The 24,786-nt window shown below is 58.8% G+C and overlaps 8 protein-coding genes across 8 annotated transcripts; 4 read left to right on the top strand and 4 right to left on the bottom strand.

The window, feature by feature from the left end:
• On the bottom strand, positions 1-903 carry QBC33DRAFT_106562 (uncharacterized protein; the record flags this gene model as incomplete). Its single annotated transcript, XM_060421886.1, has 3 exons — positions 490-903; positions 139-438; positions 1-83 (listed from the first exon to the last, which is right to left on the bottom strand). Exons 1-3 carry the CDS (start codon positions 608-610, stop codon positions 4-6), a joined length of 501 nt encoding a protein of 166 aa, XP_060282874.1. The 5' UTR covers positions 611-903.
• A 483-nt stretch (positions 904-1,386) lies between these two features.
• Positions 1,387-2,223, top strand: QBC33DRAFT_541697 (ribulose-phosphate 3-epimerase; the record flags this gene model as incomplete). The annotated part of the gene is made up of 1 exon (XM_060428189.1): positions 1,387-2,223. Exon 1 carries the CDS (start codon positions 1,468-1,470, stop codon positions 2,221-2,223), a length of 756 nt encoding a protein of 251 aa, XP_060282873.1. The 5' UTR covers positions 1,387-1,467.
• Positions 2,224-3,557: 1,334 nt separating this feature from the next.
• Positions 3,558-7,078, top strand: QBC33DRAFT_588925 (uncharacterized protein; the record flags this gene model as incomplete). Its single annotated transcript, XM_060431568.1, has 3 exons — positions 3,558-3,970; positions 4,148-4,363; positions 4,439-7,078. The coding sequence occupies 3 exons, from the start codon at positions 3,558-3,560 to the stop codon at positions 6,762-6,764; spliced, it is 2,955 nt and encodes a 984-aa protein (XP_060282872.1). The 3' UTR covers positions 6,765-7,078.
• Positions 7,079-8,561: 1,483 nt separating this feature from the next.
• Positions 8,562-11,518, top strand: QBC33DRAFT_588921 (uncharacterized protein). Its single transcript, XM_060431567.1, has 2 exons — positions 8,562-11,156; positions 11,231-11,518. The coding sequence occupies exons 1-2, from the start codon at positions 8,665-8,667 to the stop codon at positions 11,298-11,300; spliced, it is 2,562 nt and encodes an 853-aa protein (XP_060282871.1). The 5' UTR covers positions 8,562-8,664; the 3' UTR covers positions 11,301-11,518.
• On the bottom strand, positions 11,409-12,842 carry QBC33DRAFT_541682 (NAD(P)-binding protein). The gene is made up of 3 exons (XM_060428188.1): positions 12,593-12,842; positions 11,886-12,515; positions 11,409-11,812 (listed from the first exon to the last, which is right to left on the bottom strand). The coding sequence occupies exons 1-3, from the start codon at positions 12,756-12,758 to the stop codon at positions 11,595-11,597; spliced, it is 1,014 nt and encodes a 337-aa protein (XP_060282870.1). The 5' UTR covers positions 12,759-12,842; the 3' UTR covers positions 11,409-11,594.
• Positions 12,843-13,299: 457 nt separating this feature from the next.
• Positions 13,300-15,329, bottom strand: QBC33DRAFT_541679 (uncharacterized protein). The gene is made up of 2 exons (XM_060428187.1): positions 14,652-15,329; positions 13,300-14,596 (listed from the first exon to the last, which is right to left on the bottom strand). The coding sequence occupies exons 1-2, from the start codon at positions 14,929-14,931 to the stop codon at positions 13,485-13,487; spliced, it is 1,392 nt and encodes a 463-aa protein (XP_060282869.1). The 5' UTR covers positions 14,932-15,329; the 3' UTR covers positions 13,300-13,484.
• A 420-nt stretch (positions 15,330-15,749) lies between these two features.
• QBC33DRAFT_541677 (uncharacterized protein) lies at positions 15,750-16,732 on the bottom strand. The gene has a single exon (XM_060428186.1). The coding sequence runs from the start codon at positions 16,707-16,709 to the stop codon at positions 15,795-15,797; it is 915 nt and encodes a 304-aa protein (XP_060282868.1). The 5' UTR covers positions 16,710-16,732; the 3' UTR covers positions 15,750-15,794.
• A 775-nt stretch (positions 16,733-17,507) lies between these two features.
• QBC33DRAFT_559965 (NFX1-type zinc finger-containing protein 1) lies at positions 17,508-24,701 on the top strand (the record flags this gene model as incomplete). The annotated part of the gene is made up of 6 exons (XM_060430018.1): positions 17,508-18,996; positions 19,077-20,522; positions 20,573-20,909; positions 20,977-21,656; positions 21,734-22,636; positions 22,699-24,701. The coding sequence occupies 6 exons, from the start codon at positions 17,508-17,510 to the stop codon at positions 24,699-24,701; spliced, it is 6,858 nt and encodes a 2,285-aa protein (XP_060282867.1).
• Between the last annotated feature and the right edge of the window lie 85 nt (positions 24,702-24,786).

Raw genomic sequence — 24,786 nt, 5'->3', positions numbered from 1 at the left:
ATGTTAGTAAGCGGCAGGCATAAGTGGAACCGTGTGGCTGAAATTCAAAAAGTGCGTACAAATAGTGAAAAATGTGCGTACACCTAGTGGAGCTCAATAAGAATTCGGATTCTCCACGATACAGAAGAATGCACTTACCCCCGAAAGAATTTGCGGCTGCCAAACAGGCAAATGGGTGAGAGCTCATGATGCCATACGAGTCGTCTCCATCCAACCTGAGTGCCCGCAGAAGGCCAGTCGCAAGCCCACGCCCACGGTAATGTTTATCGACTACCAATTGAGTCACCCAGCAGACGGTCTTGCCCTTGTGTTCCCAGCGGCAGGCAAACGCATTTCCGGCAAGCTTCCCATCAACGCTCACCTTGGCGTAGAAGGTCGCGGCAGATTCGGGCAGATATTGCTCTCGTAGTTGACGCGTACCAAGTTTAACTGGCTTCCCTGCAGACGGCGTTAGACACGAGTAGAAAGAGTTCCAGTCATAATATCTACCTGGGCTGTGTGAACCCCTGCCCCAAGTCCCATAATTCTCGCTGAAGAGTTTCGCAGCTTTCTCTAGCATGTCATCTGTGACTTGATTGCTGACAAAGTTCTGGTAATATTGGTCTTCCATGTTCACACTACGTTCGGCGGTATGAGAACTCTCGATGAAGGCGACTTTGGGTTCCTGGAGAACCGAACACCTGGGGGTGACGCTGCCTTGTTTGGCTCCAAGCTTCGAAATATCTCCGTGGCAGCCTTATGGAGGAGAGAGGGGGAAGAAAGCGGGGTAGGTGAACGTTGCTGTCTGACGAGACTCGATGTAAATCTCTATTGGTCGGGGATTTTTGTAATGCAATACACACATAGGTGGAATCCGCCAGGCCGTCACATGACAACAGCTTTGATATTGGAAGGTTACCTCCATACCTGTACGGAATACTGCTGAGAGTTTGAGGGTTATTGATTTATTTTATTTGCGTTAGACGGGATCCAAGCAATACTCAGTAAAAATACTCAATCTGGCGATACCAGTTGCCAATTGGATCTCAATAACCGTAATAAACTTTCAATGCCGATGTCTAATAGTCCACCATGGTATGCGCAAGCTCAAACTCAACCTCAAACTTAATGCAACTCGCCGATAGTCACGCTGTAAACCATAATTCCCAGCCATACAAAACGAAGTCTCTGGTCGGGACACGACACGCGGAAATTCCATCTCTGCATCCAACACCACCACCACCATCTCAATCAATCCTATTGAACATCATGACCAACATCATCCTCTTTAACTTGAGACCCCCTCGTCGTTTTCTGGCCCTCAGGCAAAAGGCTTTCCTTCTCGTGTGACTCTGACCCAGATCTTTCTGGTGGCCGTTGGAGAGATCGAACCTTAGAGCTTGTGCTTGAACATTGTCAACCTACCTACCTCACCTAGCTCCTAGCACCCCAACTCTGTATTTCTCCCATTCGCGCCTGTCTGGGAATATGGCTCCGCCAGCGATCATTGCCCCGTCTATCCTCTCTACCGATTTCGGCAACCTCGACCATGATTGTTCGCGGACTATCGAGCAGGGAGCAGACTGGCTCCATGTTGATATCATGGACAGCCATTTCGTCCCCAACCTAAAGTTCGGGCCCCCTGTGGTGGCCAAGCTCCGGAAACATGTCAATCAGCCTGGGCAGAAGTATGGAAAGGGGACGTTTGACTGCCACATGATGATCGCTGAACCAAAGAAATGGGTGAAAGAGTTCAAGAACGCTGGCTGTGACTTGTATTACTTCCACTATGAGGCGGCGATGTCCTCGGCTGCTGAGAGCCCCGAGGCGCACTCGGAACTGAAGACAAACCCCCGCGAGCTGATCCGATATATCCACGAGTGCGGCATGCTGGCTGGTATTGCAATCAAGCCGGGCACAAAGGTGGATATGCTGTGGGACGTGCTGGACGGTCTGCTTGAGGAGGAGCGGACAGATATGGTCCTTGTCATGACAGTTGAGCCTGGCTTTGGAGGACAGAAGTTTATGGCGTCTGAGCTTCTCAAGGTCCAGGCGCTGCGGAAACGATATCCCGAGCTTAATATCGAGGTGGACGGTGGCCTGGGCCCTGGGACGATAGACCAGGCGGCCGACGCTGGTGCGAATGTGATTGTTGCCGGCAGTGCCGTGTTTGGTGCCCAGGATCCAGCTGAGGTCATCTCGCTGTTGCGGGAGGCTGTAAACTTGAGGGGTGGGAAGTTATAAAGGGAATTTCTCTAGGGGCATGCGCTATTTGCTACGCAGACAGGCAGTTAGTATATCACAGGTGGCAGTTGCTGTCGCTGTCTATTGTTGCCTATTGCTGTCGCTGTCTAATGTTATTGCTGTCGCTGTCTATTGCTATTGCCATTGCTCTCTATTGCTAATGCCATTGCCGTCTGTCGCTCTTGCTGTCGCTGTCTGTTGCTATTGCCGTTGCTGTCTATCCCAGCCAACTCAAATCAGGAGGTATCGACTTGCTCACTCGGCCCCGAAAGTCACATGTTGCGGTAAAAGGTCCTGGCGTGATGATGTACCCATCTATTCCAAGGCCATGCCACAAAAGTGTATGCCTGGACCCGTACTGTACATGTGATTTTATGGTTGAAAGCAATGGCAGTATACCTAGGTAGCCGAGTGAGGCTTTTGCCATGTGGCAGGCAGGTGAGGGTTCCACACCAACAATACCGGAGCCGAATAGCGTGGCAACTCGGCTTGACTCACCAATCGGAGACCTGCCTGGCGGCCTCGCGTAATTACCAGGTACCTGCCCCTTGCTGCTCTGGCACCCCCCACCCCTGGACAGCCATCAGGGGAAGCAACGTTCAATTTGTGCGCCGGGTCGGCAACCAGAACGCTCCAACAAATTTCGACCTGTTTTTACGCAGTACATTTTCTGTATGCCCATCTGTGTCGTTCCACACGGTCTCCGTATCGGGCTTTGTGGTGAATTGTGTCCTCCTTTTCCTTTGTTTGACCTCTGGGTTGGTTAGTATTACTAGCTTGCTCGAGCTAGACTCGGGTACTGCGTCAACCCATGGGGCCGCCAGATGATTTGACAGCGGGCGGCCACACTACCTAGCTAGCGAGCTCTAGTGTAAAACTCTAGCGGAGGAACTGGAAATGCTGGGGGTTCCTTTGTCCCCTTTCTTTATCACGGTGGTGGCATAAAAATGGAAAAGGGTTATTCGGCTGTGCAACTTGGACGAGGTCCATGACCCATCATCCATCCGATGCCTCAATTTAGCACCTGGTCTGATCTGTGACACCATCAACAACCCCACAAGCCATAGGAAAGCTCACCCAGTTCCGATTGCTTACCCCGATGCCTTGCTAGGCTCTAAGCTCCCAGCTCCGCCCACCAACCCCCCGTCAATCCCTGTCACGAAACATCAGCTGAATTCTGCTTCTTGGTCCCGCTGCTTCGCTGCAATCCCATTCATTTCCATTTCCATCGGGACCAACCCAACTTTGATTTGTCTGAATTAAGCGTGATAGCAGGACAATTAAGCGCGTGTGCATTCCAGCGAGCGAGCGACAAGCGCTTCCTTCCCTTCTGCATGGACGACCCACCGCCCCTCCCGGGGGCGATCGACATCCTTCTCGCGTCGATTACCTCGACGTCGCTCACCATCACCAGCTTCATCCGGGCCGTGCGGTCGGCCCGGGCTGATCTCGGGGCCATCACGCGCGAGCTGGCGGACCTGTACGTGGTGCTGGACCTTCTGCGCGATGACCACGCCGTCCCGACGCAGATGCAGGCGCGGGTGCGAGCCGTCCTGCGCGGTTGCGGGGTAATCCTGGCCAGGATCACCGCCCTCGTTGCAGATTCGTCCGGCAGTGGCAGCGGCAGCCACGACGGGGCCACCCGCGTGCGATGGTCCACCAGGGACAGGAATGACATGACGCTGCTGTCGATAGGCCTGCAGACTCATCGGGAGGCCCTGGTTCTTGTCGATGATGTGGCACACCTGTGCGTGATCCCCGCCTTTTCTCCTCTCTCCCCCTCCCTCAAACCTGAAACTTGGCTTTGTCCGTCTGCTGGGATTTATCGCCAAAACAAACCGTCACGCGTCACGTTGTGCCCTGTAGCGTTCTGTGTATTCTCTACTGCATTGTGTGGCCTGTGTACTGATGAGCTGGTTACTAGAAAATATTCCCAAGACGAGGAATCGCCCGATGGCACCTCTCCCGATGGAGAGGGACCTCGGCAGGCGTCCAAGAGGATCTTGGCCGCGATTTCCAAGTTGCGAGACACGGTCCCGCAGGCTGAGAGAGCAGCGGGCGACTCAAGAAAGGTGCTAGAGCTCTACCTCGACGAATTGGCCGCTTATACGGCGGCTGTGTGCAGAGAGATACAGGGACAGTAAGTCACCGTACCGTCTTGTTTGCCATCCATTGGCACCTAAAGCCTGTGGACAAGGGCTGAATCAGCATCTAGGACCCCCTCAAGCCATGCAGATTCAACAAAATTCACGGCTCCCAGGGAACTCGGGCAGCCGGGCACAAAAACTAGCCAGAACGCAGCTGCCAAACAGGGCTCGATTGTCGAACTCGATGGTGAACAGTCACTTGAGACCTGTGGTCCATGGTTCCCTGCCCAGGAACTCGTTGTTCCTTATTACAACAGCCAGGAACAGTTCCTGAAACCGACAGTTTACTCCTACCACATCCCGAGGAAGTCACCAACTGATCTCCATCACAGCAACCCGCTGAGGCAGGTTGTCGAATTACCAGGCAACACGACTGTGAGTCCGGCTCAAACAAGGCAGCAGGCTCAACCCCAGCACCACCGCAAGCAGAAACAAGGGCCCCAGCCGCGACATCACCACAGCCCCCAGCAGGCGCAGCAGCCGTTTGGGTCGCCAGAAAAGCCACCACTAGCGGAGCAGCGTAGTCGGTCGGCTGTCCCTCCGCCGCTGCTCTCCCCGCCGGACGGATGGGCTACGTCTGTCTACGTCCCGGCCAGCCCGGCGTCGGAACAGTTTTCACACCGGAACTCGGCACTGTCCTCGGACCAGACATCCTTCCAAACATCGTCCGACTACGCCGTAAGTCAAAGCATGTATCGCAGTTCGATGTCGACGGCAGGCACCTACTCCGTTATGGACTCGTTCACTCCTGCTTCCTCTCCACTGTTGCCATTCCACCATTCGTTGAAGGGCGGCCCTTCCCGACCGGAATCACCCTACAGCACAGTGTCCTCGATAACCTCCTCGATCATGGGCAGGCTCCCCAGATTCCGCTCTAGGAGACAGTCAGTGCGCCTCCCCGCCGAAGTCCGCACCCCCGCCCCGGACGCGCGCCACAGCACGCCACCGTCGACCGCGTCTTCCTCGACGCTCGACCGAACCCCCGTCGCCACCAAGCTCGCCGCCCAGCAACCGCCGCCGACCTCGCCGCTGCCCCGCACCCCCGGGGAGCGCCGTGACAGGCAGGCCAAGCGTCAGGCGCAGCAGATCGAGCTCGTCCCCGTCGAGGGCCTCTCGGACGGCAAGGCGCCCGAGATCTTCCAGCTGGACATCTCGCCTAGCGGGACCATCCTCGCAAGCCAGCACGCCAACCACAGCATCAAGATCTGGTCCGTGACCACGGGCGGCGTTGAATCCACCGTCAGCCCGCGGGCCAAGTTCCGCACGGGCCCTCGGACCCGCATGTACTTCATCCGCAGCCACGCCATCGTATCGGAGGCGTCGACCCTACTGGCCGTATCGGCCTCGTTCGGCAACACGGTCGAGGTCTGGGACTGGTCCCGGCGCCGCCGCGTCCAGTCCATCGACCGCGCCGCCCGCTGGGCCAGCGCGCGCGCCGACGCCTACGACGCCCGCGACAACCGGCCGCTGGCCGTCTACCGCGCCGAGGACGACGCCATCGACCTGTTCGCCGTCGTCGGCGCAGCCGCTGCTGCTGCTGCTGGCGCACCCCGCCTCCGAGGCCTTCGCGCCGACCCGGGACCATACGTCCAGTCGCGCCGCATCGAGGTCGCGCGCGCGGGCCTGCCGTTCGTGCCGCACTTCCCCGAGCTGGCGTACTCGGCCACCGCGCCGCTGCTCGTTGGGGCGGCCGGGCCGCGCGCGCGGGCCCCGCCCGACGAGCAGAAGTGCATCCTGGTGGCGTGGCAGACGGACTCGTCGGGCCCGGCGGCGCCGCAGGACGGAGGAGACGACGAGGCCAACGGAAACGGCAACCCGCACCGGCCGTACAAGTGGGTGGTGCCGCCGCACCCGGAGCTCCTGGGCGCGCTGCCGGCGTGTCTGGCGTGCTACGGGTCGTCGGCGGTGTCGGTGTGGCTGCCGGCCAATTACAGGCACATTGTGACGGCGAAGGGGGAGACGAAGCGCGTGCCGGTCGCGACGAGGAGGAGGCTGGTGCTGGTGTGGGACCTCACGGAGGGGGGCACGAGGCTGTTTGATGTCCCCGAAGGGCCGTGCTGCGTTTCGCCTGATTGTCGGCTTGTGGCGTACTGTGATGCGAGCGCGAGCGGGGATGGCATCGTGGTGCTGGATGTGGCGAGCGGGGAGGCGGCGTGGAGGGGCGGTGGGGAGGAGGCGGAGGCGCCGGGACGGGCGCTGCGAGTTGACTTGGGGAAGGTCAATGTGTTGCAGTTCACAGAGGATGGGGGCACGCTGTTTGTCGGCGACAAGGACGGCGGGGTCGGCATCTACGAGATCAAGATGCGGACCGCTGGCGGTGGGGCGGGGAGATTCGAGTTCCCGGGCATTGGGGAGGCGTTGGGGGGTGGCGAGTCGGACGTGTCTGGGTCGTGATATGTGGCCGCCGTTGTTTCTTTTCTCGGATTGTACAAGCTATGATACCCTGTGGCATGTTTGTGGAACCTGTGGGCGCGTGTTGTCGGGTCCGAGTGTACTCTATTTGCCCCTAGACAGGCATTGGGGGGTGGGCGACCCATAATGGACGCTGGAGAATCAAGGATATCCATGTGCAGGCGAGTCAGTTGCTTGCCAGGCACGGGCAATTCCGATCTTACATTGGTGGAGTGTCTGGGCCTCTCACAATAACGCAACGGAACTCGGGGCTTGATTGTCGAGGCTGACAAGCTATGCCCTGGCAACCGGTGTCCCTGCCGTCGCGGCCGACTACGTTGCCACAACACGACATTGACGTATAGATACCTATGGAGACAATCACGCACCTGTTTGTAAACCACGTAACCCAAGTTAGAGTGCTATCCGATGCTCGTGCATATCTTGGCTGCCGTTCGCTGGGATTCCCAATTCAGGTACATGCAGAAAGGGAAGGCGCCGAATGGGGGACGAGGGTGACGGTGACGAAGCAGGCCAAGGAGTCGAGGAGTCAAATTAAGGAGGCGTCACGTCACCCTACTACGAGTCAGATGTCTCGCAGTGGCGTGTCAAGGAAAGAAATCATAACATCACTACAGAAACCGGGACTCCCTCTCCACCTCGGTACCTGCGAGGCAGCACAGTTGGCAGGCAGATGCTGCGTACCCCCAGCCCCGAGGTATCCGTAGACACGAGCTCACTCTGTGACGCTGAGCAGCAAATGAGGGGAGACCACGCGAGCAGCGTACAACCGCCGCGGGCACTGCACCGCCTGATTTCACCAAAAATACCTTGGCTCTGTGGCTGGGCTTGTTCGCGGCGTGAGCTGATTCCGAGGTCAGTCCATGCCTGTAAATGCTCAGCCATGGGAAAAGGGCAACGATCAACGGGACAAGACCAAATCAACAGCAGGCAGGCCTCGTGTCAGCGGAAACCTTACCGGCAAACAAAGCTGGCAGGCTGCTCGGTCACAGACTGAGTCACAACAACTAGCAACCGGGACAGCCAGCCCAACCAATCCCCCGCCAGCAGGCCGCGGCCCACACGGGTTGAGGCCTGTCGAGGCCCGTCTCTGCTGGGTACCTGTTCCATACAAACGCAGCGGCTAGGGCCTTTGGTGGTGGGGCGGCAATGCAGCTTTTTCCGTCATGCACCTTCGGAGGGTTGGGTTCTTTCTGGGGCTACAGGTGGCGGGTAGTCAGGCCCGCTTCCATTCGCTTGTGAATTCCTGCAGGCACGACGGGAGAGCCCAGTGAAGCCCAATAATTACTGGAGCCTCAAGTCGTGACTGAGGACCTTTCTCGGTTGTGCCACAATCTTTTCTAAACCCTGGTTTAGGCGTGCCCAACCTCCCCCGCTGAAGCCCAATCAGGGGTCTGTGTTCCAATGCAGCGTCACGTGGGTACCCAACTGTCAACCACTGACGTATTGCAGAGACAAGTTGGTGCCCAAAATGAGCAGCCTGCAAAGGGCGGTCCTCCCGTCACTGCCATGGGAATGCAGGAGAACCCCATGGACCAGTCCGGTTGGACTGCCCTGGTTACCGCGTAACCCTGGCAATGCACAAATTCTGATACTTTACTCGACGAAGCGCGCCCGCCTCATGCACTGGCGAAAGTTCTCTCAGCCTCTGCATTCCAGTCTCCTGCTTTTCTAGTTCACACTCCAAGTTTCCTCCCCGAAGACCATGAGAAAACAACACCATTTCTATTTTCCTCTCGAGATCTTCTGGAAGCACAAGCTACCTGACTCAATTGCAAGACCAAAACCAACATTGCCTTCAGCTTATACACACCTTTTGCGCTGATTATTATCGCACATCGACATCCACACGCGACACTACCGTCGACAATACGACACAACCATGGCCTACCCTCCACCAGTGAGGCCCATGACGAGAGACCGTCAACGGGTCGGGCGGACCAGCTCCCCTGAACGACGCCAGTTCAGAACACCTCCTCGACTCTCAAGGAGGAGCTTTTCGAATCTGTCCGAGATATCCATGGCCTCCAACCAACCCACAATCGGTGCCGGTTCAGATGCCGGGTCGACTTCCCGGGAGGAACTGAAGGAGGCACCGACTCCACCGCCCGTAAAGAGGCCGGCCTTCTACTACCCAGCCGCAAGGCTAACCAACTCGCGGCGGACATACACCATCCGGAAGAGGTCTCAGTCACAAGGGGTCTCGACCGATTCCCTCCCGCGGCACCGCTCGTCCCCATCCGACACCGAGGGGGACGACTCGTCCCTGCTCTCAGCCAGCACCAGTGCCACGACCATCGCCTCCGAAGGCGGCGGGGACACTCCCAGACCCTCCGGAGAGGGCAAACTGGCGAACCGCTTTGGGGGCGCCCAACAGGTCTCCCGCCCACCAGAGTCGACAGGGATCACAGTCAAGACCGCCAACCGCACGCTGCACATCGAAGTCCCCTCCCAACCACCAAGCCAGGAGGGCAGCAGCAGCAGCAGCAGCAGCATCAGCGGCCAGCACCGCAACAAAGTCGAAGCCCTCCTCCTCGACAAAATCGACCACCTAAAACAAGAGACCTCCTCCCTCCTAGAGCAACAAACCACCTCCACCAAGGAACTCGAAACCACCCTCTCCCGCCTCACCTCCCTCCACAACGACAAATCCAAAGCCGAGCGCGAGCGCGACGCCGAGCGAGCCCGCACCACCACCCTCCTATCCGACCTAGAAGCCGCCAAGCGCCAATCCGACGACCTCCGGTCCCGCGCCGCGTCCACCGCCCAGTCCCTAGCCGACGCGCAGGACGAGCTGGACTCGGAGCGGGCACGCGCGCAGGACCTCGCCGCGCAGGCGGACGAGAAGACGCGCCTGCTGGACGAGCTGGGGTTGCGGGTCGGCGAGGCGGCGAGGACGCTGGTCGAGGTGCAGGGGGAGAGGGATGGGTTGAAGAAGGCGCTGGCGGAGGCGGAGGAGGCGAGGGATGGGTTTGAGGAGCGGCTGGGGGCGTTGGGGAGGGAGAAGACGGATCGGGAGGAGTACTTCCTTGAGAGGATTACGGGGGCGGAGATGGCGGGGGATGCGCTGAGGATTCGGGTTGATGCGCTTCTGGCGGAGGCGGCGGCGCATGAGGTACGGTATGCGGAGGTGGTTGCGGATCTTGAGAAGGTGAGGGCGGAGTCGGAGCCGGTGGGGGAGAGGGTGAAGGTGCTGGAGGGGGAGAGGGATGGGTTGGTGGGGGAGAAGGAGGAGTTGTTGAAGAGGGTGGAGGGCCTTGGGGAGGAGAACCAGGGATTGAAGACCCAGGTTGAAGAACTCGAGGCCGACAAGACGACATTGCAGGCTCAAGTCGAAGGTCTCGAAGGCGATAAGAAGGAGCTGCAGGATGAACTATCTCGACTTGGGGAGGAAAAGGAGACACTCCAGGCCCGCATCGACAGCCTCGAAGGAGAGAAGAAGGAGCTCGAGGAACGCTTGTCCGGCACCGAGGAAGAGAAGGGATCCATCCAAGCCCAAGTCGAGACCCTCGAGGAAGACAAGAACGGCCTCGAGGCCCGCGTGGAAACCCTCGAGGGCGAAAGCAGTGACCTGAAATCCCAGCTGGAGGCCCTGCAAGGAGAGAAAGACGGCCTAAACACCCAGCTCGAGAGCGTCGCCGGCGAGAAGCAAGAGCTCCAAGAGCAGGTGGACAAGCTCAAAGCCGACGACGAAGGGACCACCAACCCGACAATCGAGACCCTGGAAGCCGAGAAGGCGGAACAGCAGTCCCAGATCACAGCACTCACCGCCGAGCGGGACGCCCTCCGGGAGGAAACCACATCGCTGAAGACCCAGGTCTCAGACCAGGCCGCCGAAATCACCCAGCTGAAAGACGACATCACCGCCTCGGAAGCCGAGGTCGCCAAGCTGCAATCCGAGACCCAGGAACTAGAATCTGCCAACGCCCAGCTGAAGGCCGACCTCGCCGCGGCGGCCGAGCCGTCCGCAGCCTCGGCCGCCGCCGCCGCCGCCCTCGAGCAGCGGGTGGCCGAGCTCGAGGCGCACAACGTGCAGCTGGAGGGGCAGGCGTCGCGGGTGCCCAAGCTCGAGGAGCAGGTGGCCGCGCTGGTGGGCGAGAACGGCAGCCTCGCGGGCCGCCTGGGTGAGGCCAACGGGCGGGTGGCCGAGCTCGGGGCCGCGTGCCAGGCGTCGGCGGCGGAGGCCACGAGGCAGGGGGCGCGGGTGGCGAGGCTGAGGGCTAGGGTCGTCGTCACTGCTGCAGGGGAGGCGGGGCCTAGGATCCGGGGGGGAGGATCGGGGAGTGGGGGGCCTACGAGGGGGAAGAAGCAGACTGTTAGGGTGAGGCAGGAGCAGTTGGTTATGGTCAGGAGCTCGGGGGATAGGTCGACATTGTGAGTATATCCCTTGACCCCTTTTTTCCATTTGCAGAAAGACGTGAATTGCTGACGAGATTTTGTGTTTGCAGGCAAGTTGTGAAGAAGCATGACCTAAAGTCGGCGAGCCGAAGCCCCTCGCAGACCAGATCTGAAGGGTAGAGAGGGACCTTGATTGGATTGACCATGTTCTGGTCTTGATCTGTCCCAGGGAAAGGAAAAGGGAAATGAAGGAAAATGGGAAGGGAAAAAAAAAGATGAAAAATCGTCGCTTTGTTTCAAAATAGATTTTGTTGTATCCAATACCTGTATCTAGAGGCTACCTCATGTATTCCCGTTTTGGATGGACAATGCCAGTCGTTTTCCTACCCTTTGACCGTTAAATGAGTATGATCCCACTCAGTTTAGATCCCGCCAATGCCCAAGGCAGGGGGCACGAGAGACCACCTTCGCCTATCAGTAGGATGAGCTCATCACGGCGGACCGGCCCCCGTCAATAAGCAGCACGAGACCGTTGCAGTACGACCCCGCCCGGCTGGCGAGGTACAGAATCGTCCCCGCCATCTCCTCGTCACCGCCGAAGCGGCGCGCGGGGATAAACTTGGGGTCGCCGTACGGCTCCAGCTCCGGCTTGCGGTCCCCTATCATACCCGCCGCCAGATCGGAGGGGAACACTTGCCGAGTGTAAGCACCTCAGCCAAAGGGGAAGACCGGGGGAGAACAAAAAGGGGAGAACCATGAACTTACACCCAGGGGCAAGCGCATTAACCCGGATCCCATGCTTGGCCAGCATGCTGCTCGCCTGCTTCGTGATCTGCACCACCGCGGCCTTGGACACCGCGTACGCCGGCGGCGACAAACTCACCCTGCTGAACGCGGCCATGCTGCTCGTGATGACGACCTGGCTCTGCACGGCCTGCACGTCGCCGCCGCCGACGGAACCGAGCCCGGGGCCCCCGAAGGACCCGCTCTCGCCGTCAACGGCGCGCCCGTTCCCGGCGTTGAGCAGCTCCAGGAATGCGGTGATGGTGAAGAAGGCGCTCGTGACGTTGACGTCCAGGGCGGCGGTGAAGGCCGAGGGGGCGACCGAGGTGAACAGGGCGTGTCGGAGGTCGCGCACAGAGAGGTTGGGGTCCCAGCGGTTGGGCGGGCCGCCGACGCCCGAGTTGGCTACGAGGAGGTTGATGTGCCCCGTCTCGGCCGTGATCCGGTCCACGGCGGCTTGCAGCGAGTCCTTGGAGGTCACGTCGCATTGCAGGGGGACTAGGCCCGGGGTAGCGGCGGCTGCGGCTTGGAGGACGTTGAGGCGCCGGCCGAGGATGTAGACCCTTTGTGCGCCGTTTGTGGCTAGGGCGCGAGCCATTGTTAGGCCGATGCCTGGGTTGGGGCGGTTAGTCTGGTTGGGGGATCGGTTCCCTGGAGGAGCCGGGGGTTGCGGTCTACGTGATTCATACCCGTTCCGCCGCCCGTGATGACGGCAACCATACCATCGACCCTGAATAGGGAATTAATATCAAATGCGGAGGCCATCCCTGAAGCAATTTGTTGTTGGTCAATTTGCGGGTTTAAGGCTGTACGTGGAGAATGAGGGTTTGAGGTTGGGAGACGCCCGGGAGACATGAAACTCAGCACAAGATAATGGAGCCAACAATATTTTTTCGCGGAGATTGGAATTATATCGATGCCGATTCGTTGTGGTATAGAATACCGCATGAGGAAAGGAAAAGCAAAAAAAGAAAGCAACGGGCCGCGTGATGAGCTCGGCCGGCCAGTGGGGAAGCCCGACTCGAGGAAACTGAGGATCGGACTTTTGTAGAATGTCCGTGGCGCCCTGCTGGGAATTCAGTCCACTATCATTATGCCAGGTGATTCAACTTGATATCACCTCAATCTCAATATGCAACCTCCAGTGTGTTTTCAATAGCCGCGAAAGTTGGTACAGTTGGCTTAACAGACTTCCTTCGACGTCGCCATATCCCACTGCCATCAGTTTGAGTTCACTTGCTGCATTACTATGATGACTGCGAAACCCACAGCAGATCTCGCGATTCAGAATTTTATGCACTCACATCCAAGGAATCAAGCCCATTTAAGTTTGTTGAACAATATGTAGTTCGTTAATGTTTAACAGTTGACAGTAAGGGTAGTTGGGACTAGCAATGTGCTTCATTTACTCTACCTCCCTTATATATCACTGATATCAAGTTGCCACCAGCACCTTCTCAAGAATGGAAGCAAACATGGGGAAGGTATTTTCAATATTAAGTTCAACATAGTTGTTCATATTTCAATCTCCGGCCTGGTTAAATTAGAGAAATGAATTCAGGGGTAACACCAAGGCAGACCTCAGCAGGTACACTGCCCACAATACCCGCAAGTCGCGGAGCAGGCCGTATAATCCACTTCCGCAGCGCCATCCCAAGCAAACAATACATTGTCGTCGGCCACGGCGACTTGATCGAGCGAGGCCTCCTCCCACTTCGCCCTCACCTCGGGTGACAGGGCATCACCAGCATCGGGGAGCTGCTTCCGCACCTCCAGCGTCCCGACGGTCCGGTGGCAGAGCTCGAGCTTGCCACCTGGTGCGGCGGACACCATCTCGATGACGCGGTGGATCAGCTCGGCGAGGCGGGCCAGGTCGGGGTTGTGGTCCTCTTCCCACTTCTTCACGTCTTCTCGGACGTCCCTGATCTGGATGTTCTCTTTCTTGAATAGGCCTCGGGTGTGGAAGGCGAGGATGAAGTTGGGGATCTGCGACACCCACAGCCGCGGTAGCTCGTCTCCGAGATGGTCCTTGTCCTGTGACTTGATGCTTCGGGTCTTCAGATCGAAGACGAGCCCCTGGTCGATGGTGCTTCCGCCGGGCATTATCTGCAGCTTAGATGGGGGTGCAGATGCGGATGACGAAAGTTGAGAGGTGACTGTGCTGTCGGACAGGATCCCGGCTAGGTCGTCGATAGAAGGTGCTACGGCCTTGCCAACAGCACGCTTATCCAAGGCCCCCTTGACGTACCCGTCGGCCTCAAACCGCACCAGAAACTTGAGCCCGCCGAAGCTGTAGTGGATGACACGCTGGTGGGATGCGGATCCCTTGACATCGGGTTCCCAGGTTGTGTACGCGTCAGGGAACGAATGGCCATAGCCACGGACGCCAGGAATGGTCTCGGTAGGGGAATTCTCACGCCGGACGAAGAAGACGGTGCTATGCACCTTCTCCACAAGTATGCGAAACGTATTGTCTTGCCCGCGAATGAAGCGGAGGAGGTTGCCCAGTGTGCTCCCGCAGGCCACGACGTCGACTCCGGCGGGGAGCTTGGGAGCCTCGGACAGGCAAGTGACGACCGCGGGTTCGAGGGGATGAGTGGGAAACCGAGCGGCATTCTTATCGCGGAAATACGTCCCGCTGTCTTCTTGGAGCTGGACTGATCTTGGAAGGGGAGTCCACAGGGGAGGCTTGCCTGAGAGATGATTGTGAGGAGAGGAAGCTACCCAGAGGGAGTGGTTCAACCCTACCAGGAACGAGTACAGTCGCCTCCGAGCCCTTCTTCTCCAGCCAGTTGTATGACGCAACTGTTCTGCAGTCTCGGATTACTGCGGACTTGGCGAGCCCTTCCGCAGCGTCGTCGATATCGTCCTTCCGGAGAGACGAGATAAGGGAGCCAAGAGGCGGGGAAGGTGTGGAAGGGACATCATCATCCTTCCGCCAGCGTCCTCCACCTCTTGGACGCGATCCTACTCCTCCTCCTGAACGTCCCCTCTGATAAGACTGAGCGCGCTGGGTCCAGTATGACATGATTGTGACGCAGTTGTTTTGGGTGCTGTTTTGGGTGCCAGGAATGAGAGAGTAACCAGTCCAGAGCTGGAGAACGTGGTTGGGATAAAGGACTGGGGGAAGAAGGCTGGGGGAAGGCTTTGGCCTTCTTCAAACCCCATTGTAATGGTTGCCACTCAGGAATTTGTCCACTACATGCCGGATCACATTTGACTGGTCAGACTGCCTTGCAAGGCTTTACTGGTGGGGGTTCAATGGCTTCCAATGATGCTGACGGATGCCTGCCCACGCCAGTAACCGTTGGTGGCATTGGCACCCAGACATGCACGTTTTGTTGGCCATGATGCGCGGCCGTCGTTTTCTAAGGGCTCCTCAGCTGGGTGCTGTTCTGCCTCGACTTTGGGCCAGTTTAACCTCTTTGCTTCCTTTGCATTTTTCTTTTGTGTGCCCCCGCGGAATATTTGCTCATGCAAACTCGATGACTTAACAGCCTGACACATCCCACCGAATCAGTTGCCTGATGAGCAGAGGCCCATCGCCGGCTTTTTGGATGGGCTCACAAATCATCCCTGACAGGGTACGTTGGCAGGGTGGGGTCTGCTGCGACTGTCCAATGATTATCTAGCCAGAGGCCTAGAGCCTTCTCCTTGATATGCACCATGCGGGAGGCCGGCAGCCAACTCACAGTCACCGGTCTCCCAAAATACAGAGACCATTCAATGTGCCCACGCGGGGGGCGCAGTGATAAGTCCCCTCCCAAATGCCATAGTTTGTGCAAAGTTAGCAAGCCGAAGAAGACTACTGTCAATAGCGGCTTAGCACCGAAGATAGAGCGGCAGTCTGAACTACTTCAGGTTGACAAGCTATTAATTATACCAAGCTTCTTAAAGTACACCATTATCCTTCTTCCACTGGCTTGACTCTTGAAGCCATTTTTCAAACGTCTGCAAGTCGGGGTGCTGCTGCCGGAGGCTAGCAATGTCTGCTCCATGGCCGGCCGTGTTATACCACTCAAAGCTCTTGCGGGCATCTTTCACCGACCACAAGACTACCCAAGCCAGTACACTATATGACTGTGGTAACTCCTTGCCAACCGTCCGCCCGAAAATATCTCGAAGCTCGGAAAAGCTGAGCTCGTCGCCTGCCAGAGCCACTGCTTTCCCCGCCCATTCCTCCGGGTTCGACAGTGCCTTGGCGCCAAAGATTCCGATGTCGTGCGTGCTGACCAGCTGCATGCGCATGTGGTTTGGCGCGCCTGTTCTCCAGAGCGATGCCATGAGCTTGCCAAAGAAGCCCGGGTTGTATGTATCCATGAAGCCGGTAGGCCTCAAGATAGTCCATCGTCTACCCGCGCTGTCGCACAACTGACGTAGCCGTATCTCGATGCGGTGCTTTGCGGCAAAGTGAGGCACTTCAGTTGGATGAGTCCAGCTCTCGAGATCTCCGCCTCGGTCGACGCTGGTGAAGACAACATGGTCTACATGCGTGCCGGATGCGACTGCGGCCTCGATGAACGGCAGTGCCTGCTCCTCTTCATCTGGAGGGACAGTGACAAGGAAGACTGCTGCAATGCTTGGGTTGGCTGCAAAGATGGGTGCTGGATTGCGCGTGTCGCCTTCGACCAAGACAATATCTGGATAGGATGTCTGCAGGGCTTGGGCTTTTGGTGATGACGCAGACCTTGTCAAGGCAAGTATGCGGATTGGAGGACCATGGTGAGCAGTAGGTGCAAACAGCGCGTTGATTACAGCCCTGCCTTGCTGGCCTGTAGCGCCGACGATTAGGATATCCCGAGACATTTGGTAATTAGAATGTTGTTGTGGGTTTGGTTTTCAGTTTTGAGTTTGCACCTTTGATAAATATATAAAGACACGCGTGCGGAGACTTTTCGGCCAGTTTATTTTTGTATCCGAGTGCTATTAAGATGACCAACGAACAAAGTCTCCGTCCCGTACAAGGGCCGGTGGCATTAATTACTTCGATGGGCTTGACATTCGAAACAAGTCTGCGGGTTTGCCGGATTGGAGGTTGAGTTTGGCTGTCGCAATATGGTAGTCGTGAGTGTCGTAAGTCGGGGTCTTTTGGTTCATTGTGGCCCAGTGGATTCGAGCGCTGTGTTCTCACACCCCTCGCCGGCTTCCATTTTGGATGGGGTACGTTGGCAGGGTGGGATCTGCTGCGACTGTCCAATGATTATCCAGCTGGAGGCCCAGGGCCTTCTCCCCAATATGCACCATGTGGGAGGCCGGCCAACTCACAGTCGCCTTTCTCCCAAAATATCGCTGATTCGCTGGAGATAGTGCAGGCCGAGACAGTTGTAGGTATCGCTTGACGTTGAGTAACCAACAACCCGGTCTCTGCCTCCAGGCTCCCGCCCAATCTGGCCGCGAAAACGGGGCCTGAATTGTGCCATACTACAAGCGCAAAGAATGTAATGGGCCCCGAAATCGTTCCTCGAGATCTTAATATGTGTGATAGTTCATTCCTATTTGATGCAACTGTCTAAACACGCCTGTCCCATCTCCATCACAACTCACTCCTCATCGACCAACCTACGCAAAGTCAGAAAACCGAATAAACCGGCGCAGCCTTCAAAGATGTCATCAAATCAAGAAGCTACTCGGCGCGCTTCCCGTCTCAAGGCTCTGTTTCGCGATGTCCTCGCCGGAAGTCGTCCCGTCAGAGCTTCTGTGGATGCCAAGTTGTTCCTCGAGGCCATCCAGAACAGCCAGCCTCCCGGCTCCTGCGTTGAAACCATCATTGCCAGCAAGTCTGGCGTCAGTGCCGTCAGAGATGCAGTCCGTGTCGATCTCTCGTCAGCTTTTGCCCTCTCCCACGCCCTTCCCTTCTTGAGGTATCTCTCGGACCCTGGAGTTAAAGCCCTTGCCGACGGCCAGCTCCTCCAGCAACTGCTTCTCGCAATTGCTCACCCCCCGACTGTGTGGAACATGCTCTTCAATATGTTCCTAATCGGTAATATCCCGCATGATCAACTCTATCCATTTGTCTGGCTTGCCCTGCAGCTTGTCTCGCTCCCCCGGAACACTGAGGTGGACGTTCTGTCAGATGTCCAGATCATTGTGGGCCGAGAGAGTCTGCTAAAGGCCGAATCCCATGAAACCCGCGAACTGGGCTACAAGATCAAACACGTGCTGCAGCTCCGGGTCTCACCTGGCCAGGGTCTGGGTCCTCAGATCGGCGGTCCAGGTGGGCGGCACGACAACGACCACGCCAACTTCCGGGACATCCAGATATACCCTACGACAGACGAGCTCCTCTCCACCCAGCCCCCCTACTACCAAACCGTCCGAGAGGTGTTCGACACGGATCTGCCCGACCGCACCCGCGTTCACCTCGACAACCAATTCCGCCTTCTCCGCGAAGACATGCTCGGCGAGCTGCGCGAAGATATCCAAGTTGCTACTGGGAAGAAGAAGGGGAAGCGAAAGGCATTGGCCCTGGGCGGCCTCGTGCCTGTCAGCATCAACGTTGGCGACGAGTCTATGGGACGGTTCAAGAAGTGCTGCCTGGCAGTGGAGTGCTACGACGGCCTTGAATTTCTCGAGGACATGGATCTTACAAGCCGCCAGAAGTTCCTGAAGGTCGAGTCGAGCTTCCTCAAACACCAGACGTTCGGGGTCCTGTGCCGCGGCAACGAGTGCTACGGGTTCGCTTTCATCGACCGGGATGCCGATCTTCTTGCCAAATCCCCGCCTGTTGTCTTGCTCCAGTTCACCGACTACCGGGGACTCCACAAGGCCCTCCTCGCCCTCCAAGTTGACCAGAAGACTGCCAAGCAAGTCCAGTTTATCCTCATTGACACACCTGTGTTTGCTTACGAGCCCGTGCTAAACGGCCTGAAGGAACTCACAGAGCTGCCACTTCACGACCCCCTCTTTAACCCAGCTGCTGCTGAACTCGAGTTCAATCCACCGGAGGGATTAAAAAACCTTGTTCTGACGGTGCAAGAACGTGGTACCAAGTCTTTGAGGCTGGCTAAATCCGGGGTCGAATTTGACAGCGCCCAAACGGAGGCGCTGCTCAGTGCCCTAACGCGGCGAGTGAGCCTGATCCAAGGACCCCCTGGTAAGTACCTAATTAACACGCTGATAACTAATTTGCACCCCGAACAAATGGTAGTCCACTCGCTGACGTCGCCTTGCTAGGAACTGGAAAGTCGTTCATCGGCGCCCACATTGCGAAGTGTATTCACCGCTTTTCCACCTGCAAGATACTAGTCATCAGCTATACCAACCACGCCCTGAACCAATTTCTGGAGGACTTGACCAAGGCTGGTATCCCCGAGAACGACATAGTGCGAATAGGCTCCAAGGCCAAATGCACACCAGCAACTCTACCCCTTCTCCTGACCGAGCAGACAAGGTTATACAGACGGGCGCCAACGACCTGGAATATCATCAACGACCTCAAATCAGACGCGGGGGACTCTGCCGACGAACTCAAAACTGCGTTCTCCCACTATCAGCAGCTCTCCATCTCGTGGGCAGATATCTCGGAACACCTAGAGTTCTCAGCCGACGACCGCCATTTCTACGAGGCGCTGCTCGTTCCAGTGGACAAAGGCGGGTGGAGACGCGCTGGCGGACAAGGCAAGAGAGTTGGCCCCAGCTACCTCTACCAGCGGTGGAGGAAAGGGGAAGATGCCGGGATTTTCAAGGATGTTGCCGAGAATCAGGGCGCGGTCTGGGCCATGACCAAATCCGTCCGCGAGGGTCACCTTGAGAGGTGGACGAGAACGATGGTGGAGGAGCGCCTAGGCGCCATCGACGAGCTCGCTCGCCAATACAACAACTTCCAGGAGAGGATCGAGACGCAATTCGGGGAGAACAACGTCCACATTCTGAAGAGCAAACGGATCATCGGCTGCACGACCACCGCCGCCGCCAAATATTCGAGGATTATCCGGGCCGCGAGCCCCGACGTGATCCTCGTCGAGGAGGCCGGAGAGATCCTGGAGAGCCACATATTGACGGCCATGGCCCCGACGGTCAAGCAGCTGATCCTGATCGGCGACCACAAGCAGCTGCGACCCAAGGTCAACAACTACGCCCTGACGGTCGAGAGGGGCGACGGCTTCGACCTGAACCGCTCGCTGTTTGAGAGGATGATCATGCAGGGCGCGCCGCACACCACGCTCTGCAAACAGCACCGGATGGTTCCCGAGATATCCATCTTCCCGCGCGAGCTGACCTACCCCGAGCTTCACGACGGCCCCAAGACAAGCGGCCGACCGGCCATTATTGGGCTGCAAGACCGCGTCGTGTTCCTTAACCACGGAAAGATGGAAGACATCGACAGCGCAATCAGCGACCGCCGAGACGCGGGGACGAAGGCGAGCAAGAAGAACCGCTTCGAGGCCGAGATGGCGCTGCGCTGCCTCAAGTATCTCGGCCAGCAAGGATATAAGTCTGACCAGATAGTGATACTAACGCCATACCTTGGCCAAGTGCGGGAGCTGACCGAAGTCCTTCGCCGCAACCAGCATGACCCGGAGATCAGCGAGCTGGACAGGTTCGAGTTGATCCGCGCGGGGCTGCTGAGCCAGGCGGCGGCAAAACTTGACAGGAAACCCGTCCGCGTGTCTACCATTGGTACCTCTTCCATCTACTATTGCGGCCTCCCGGAACTAATACGATAGCAGACAACTACCAAGGCGAGGAGAGCGACATCGTCATCGCCTCCCTGACGCGGAGCAACGAGTCCGGCGACATCGGCTTCATGGCGGCGCCGGAGCGGCTGAACGTGCTCATCACGAGGGCGCGCGACTGTCTGCTTTTAATCGGCAACATGGAGACGTTTATGCAGAGCAAGAAGGGGAGGGAGACGTGGCACCCGTTCTTCGAGCTGCTGAAGCGAGAGGGCCACCTTTACGACGGCCTGCCCGTCAAGTGCGAGAGACATCCCGACAGGACGGCGCTACTGAAGGAGCCTGTCGACTTTGCCAAGTCTTGCCCGGACGGAGGATGCTCGGAAGTTTGGTGTGTATCTCCCCTATTTCCCGCCCAAGACCTCTCCCCCCTGAATCTAACCACCCTCGCAACCCAGCGGCGCAACCCTCAAATGCGGAATCCACAAATGCAAATCCCGCTGCCACCGCATAACCGACCACACCAAGATCCCATGCAGCCAGCTCCAATCCCAGACCTGCCCACGCCAGCACACAACACGCGTCCCGTGCTCGCGGCAGCCGCGCGGTGGATGCAGCGCCTGCGCGTCAGAGGACCGCGAGGCGGAGCGGCAGGCGCGGCGCGACCTGGCCATGGAGGTGGCGCGCGCGCAGAGGCAAGAGGCGTACGCGGCGCGCCTGCGCGCCGTGCGGGAGGAGATCGAGAGCCGGAGAAGGGAGGCGCGGTACGAGGAAGAGGAGAGGGAGCAGGGGCGCGAGTTGGAGGCGGCGAGGGGGGAGTTGGCTGCGCTGGAGAGGGCGAGGGTGGTTAGGGAGAAGAGGGGGGAGGGAAGGGGTGGTTGTTCCCCCGGGGGTGGTGGTGGTGGTGGTGATGATGGGCCTGTCGTTCCGGGGACGGCTAGGGCGGATTGGGAGCATATGAAGGAGTTTGAGGGGGCTGGGAGTAGGCCGCTGGATGAGTTGATGGGCATGATTGGGCTTGAGGAGGTGAAGCGGGAATTCCTGTCCATCAAGATCAAGGTCGACACTGCGCTGCGACAGGGCGTGTCTCTGGATTCGGAGCGCTTCGGCTGTTCGTTGCTTGGGAACCCCGGCACCGGTAAGGATCCATCCCCAAGTCCAAAATCAAAGCATGTTTTTCTGATTGCAACTGACACTGACACCCGCCGCACACAGGGAAAACCACAGTAGCGCGCCTCTACGCCGCCTTCCTCACCGACGCAGGCATCATCCCGGGCACCACCTTCAAAGAAACAACCGGCTCAGGCCTCGCCAACCTCGGCGTAGCCGGCACCAAGAAGCTTCTAGACGATCTCCTCAACTCGGGCGGCGGCGTCCTCCTCATCGACGAGGCCTACCAGCTGACCTCGGGCAACAGCCCCGGCGGCCGCGGCGTTCTCGACTTCCTGCTGGCCGAGGTCGAGCGCCTGACGGGCAAGGTGGTGTTCGTGCTGGCCGGCTACGCGCGCCAGATGGAGGGGCTGTTCGCGCACAACCCTGGCCTGCCGGGCCGGTTCCCCGTCGAGATGGCGTTCGCCGACTACGACGACGACGAGCTGCGGCGCATCCTCGAGCTCGGCGTCGCGAAGAAGTACGGCGGTCGGATGCGCGTCGACGGCGGGGTCGGCGGTCTGTGCTGCCGGGTTGTGGCCCGGAGGATCGGGCGCGGGCGCGGGAAGGAGGGGTTCGCTAATGCGAGGGCCGTGCAGAATGTCCTTGCTAGGATCTCCCGGCGGCAGGCGGATCGGCTGCAGCGGGAGAGGCGTGCGGGTGCGAAGCCGGATGACTTCTTGTTCACGAAAGAGGATATGATAGGCCCGAAACCCGCCGAGGCCCTCGAGAAGTGCGCGGCGTGGCGGAAGCTGCGGGAGTTGGTCGGCCTGGGGGCCGTCAAGGACGCGGTGCAGGCTCTGGTTGATAGCATCCAGCAGAACTACCAGAGGGAGCTGGATGAGCAGCCTCCCATCGAGTACTCCCTCAATAAGGTGTTTCTCGGCAACCCGGGGACTGGGAAGACCACTATTGCTAAGTTATACGGGGAAATTCTGGTTGCGCTTGGGTTGTTATCCAAGGGAGAAGGCAAGTGTCGACCATTTTCCTGCTGTGTCGGCTCAGGGGTGCATTTACTGACTGAATCCCAGTGGTGACGAAGAATTCCTCCGACTTTGTGGGGGCTGCCCTAGGACAATCGGAACAGCAGACGAAAGGGATCCTCGCCGCCACCGTCGGGAAAGTGCTTGTGATCGACGAGGCCTACGGTCTCTACGGAGGCGGCGGCGCTCCGGGTTCCACCTCGGATCCGTACAAGACAGCAGTCATCGACACGATCGTGGCCGACGTGCAGAGCGTTCCCGGCGATGACCGATGTGTTCTCCTCCTGGGATACAAAGACCAGATGGAGACCATGTTCCAGAACGTCAATCCGGGACTCAGCCGCCGCTTCCCCATTGCCTCGGCTTTCACCTTTGAAGACTTCAGCGACGAGGAGCTCGGCAAGATACTGGACCTCAAGCTCAAGAATCAGGGGTACCGAGCCACCGGCCAGGCCCGGGGAGTGGCCATGGACATGCTGTGCCGGGCTCGCAACCGGCCCAATTTCGGCAACGCCGGCGAGATCGACATCATCCTGGACACCGCCAAGGCGCGGCACCAGACGCGACTCTCCAAGGCCAAGGACAAGGCCGCCGCCGCCGACAACGTCCTGCAGGCGCAAGACTTTGACGGGGACTTCGACCGGGCCGATCGCGCCGAGACCAACATCCGCAAGCTCTTCGAGGGCACCGTCGGCAGCGACCAGCTCGTGGCCCAGCTCGAGGGCTACCAGTCGACGGCGCGGACGACCAAGGCCCTCGGCCTGGACCCGCGCGAGGGCGTCCCGTTCAACTTCCTGTTCCGCGGGCCACCCGGCACGGGCAAGACGACGACGGCCAGGAAGATGGGCAAGGTGTTCTACGACATGGGGTTCCTCGCCGCCGCCGACGTGGTGGAGTGCTCGGCCACGGACCTGGTCGGCCAGTTCGTCGGCCAGACGGGGCCTAAGGTGCAGCAGGTGCTGGACAGGGCGCTCGGCAGGGTCCTCTTCGTCGACGAGGCGTATCGCCTGGCCGAGGGGCATTTCGCCAGGGAGGCCGTGGACGAGCTCGTCGACTCGGTCACAAAGGAAAGGTACCACAAGAAGCTGATCATCATCCTGGCGGGCTACGACACGGAGATCAACCGCCTCATGGCCGTCAACCCGGGCCTGGCCTCGCGGTTCCCCGAGGCGATTGACTTCCGCGCCCTCGCGCCGGAAGAGTGCGTCACCTTGCTCATCCGGGTCCTAGACGGCCGGAGGACGGTCCTGGGAGATCGGGGCGTGGAGCTCGACCTGTCTGCCTTGGAGGCACCCACGACGTCGTTTGCGGCGTCGGTCCGCGGCCTGTTCGCCGCGCTGGCGGTGCAGGAAGGGTGGGCGAATGCGCGGGACGTCATCACGCTCGCGCAGGGGGTGTTCAATGACGCGATTAGGTCCAAGGAGGGGATTGCTGCGGGTCGCATTCCTGTTCGCGGAGAGGCCGTGGTGGAGCAACTAAAAGCCATGCTCGCGAAGCGTCAGGGGCAGAGTGGACTGGCGGCTTCTTTGCCTCGGGGGATGCAAGACGCGCCGGTGGATCTTGGACAGCTTGCCCGGAGACCGGCAGACACGGCGACGAAGATTGAGACGCGCGCCCAGCAGCAAGATCCAGTCGTCGAGAGGGAGTTGCAAGAGGACGAGGAAGACGAAGAGTACGACCTCGTTGACGACGTCATCCACCCGCAGGACGGCTCGGGGTCGGCAGCGGCTGCTGCAAAGCGAGATGCCGGGGTGAGCGACGCGGTGTGGGAGCAGCTGCAGCGGGACCGCGAGGCGGAGGAGAAGCGGGACGAGGAGCACCGACGTCTGGAGGAGGCCGCCCGGAAGGCGAGGGGCGAGGCAAGAGAGAAGATCGTCAAGAGGTTGCTGGAGGAAGAGGCGCGGCGGAACCGGGAGGCGGAGATGCGCAGGAGGTTGCAGGTTTCAGGGGTTTGTCCGATGGGGTACGAGTGGATTAAACAGGCAGGGGGGTTCCGGTGTGCTGGGGGGTCGCACTTTATGTCGGATGGACAGTTGGCTGGCCTCAAGTAGGTTTAATTACACGAGTTAATTGTTGGTAGTAATTGTTGGTATGACTGAACTGGAGCAGTCACCCATATCATTGGCACCGTCTCAG

This window comes from Phialemonium atrogriseum (assembly GCF_030411735.1).
Source record: "Phialemonium atrogriseum strain 8032-3 unplaced genomic scaffold QBC33scaffold_15, whole genome shotgun sequence".
Classification (NCBI taxonomy): Eukaryota; Fungi; Ascomycota; class Sordariomycetes; order Cephalothecales; family Cephalothecaceae; genus Phialemonium; species Phialemonium atrogriseum.
Note: the sequence above shows the minus strand (reverse complement) of the source record. Positions and strands in the feature narration are given on the sequence as shown.

Excerpts from the sequence above, each read along its gene's own strand:
- QBC33DRAFT_588921 (XM_060431567.1), top strand. The coding sequence starts at position 8,665 with ATGGCCTACCCTCCACCAGTGAGGCCCATGACGAGAGACCGTCAACGG. Across the intron at positions 11,157-11,230 it reads TCGGGGGATAGGTCGACATT|GCAAGTTGTGAAGAAGCATG; the intron begins GTGAGTATATCC and ends TTGTGTTTGCAG.
- QBC33DRAFT_541682 (XM_060428188.1), bottom strand. The coding sequence starts at position 12,758 with ATGTCTCCCGGGCGTCTCCCAACCTCAAACCCTCATTCTCCACGTACA. Across the intron at positions 12,516-12,592 it reads CATCACGGGCGGCGGAACGG|GCATCGGCCTAACAATGGCT; the intron begins GTATGAATCACG and ends GCCCCAACCCAG. Across the intron at positions 11,813-11,885 it reads TAATGCGCTTGCCCCTGGGT|TGTTCCCCTCCGATCTGGCG; the intron begins GTAAGTTCATGG and ends ACACTCGGCAAG.
- QBC33DRAFT_541679 (XM_060428187.1), bottom strand. The coding sequence starts at position 14,931 with ATGTCATACTGGACCCAGCGCGCTCAGTCTTATCAGAGGGGACGTTCA. Across the intron at positions 14,597-14,651 it reads GGCGACTGTACTCGTTCCTG|GCAAGCCTCCCCTGTGGACT; the intron begins GTAGGGTTGAAC and ends ATCATCTCTCAG.
- QBC33DRAFT_541677 (XM_060428186.1), bottom strand. The coding sequence starts at position 16,709 with ATGTCTCGGGATATCCTAATCGTCGGCGCTACAGGCCAGCAAGGCAGG.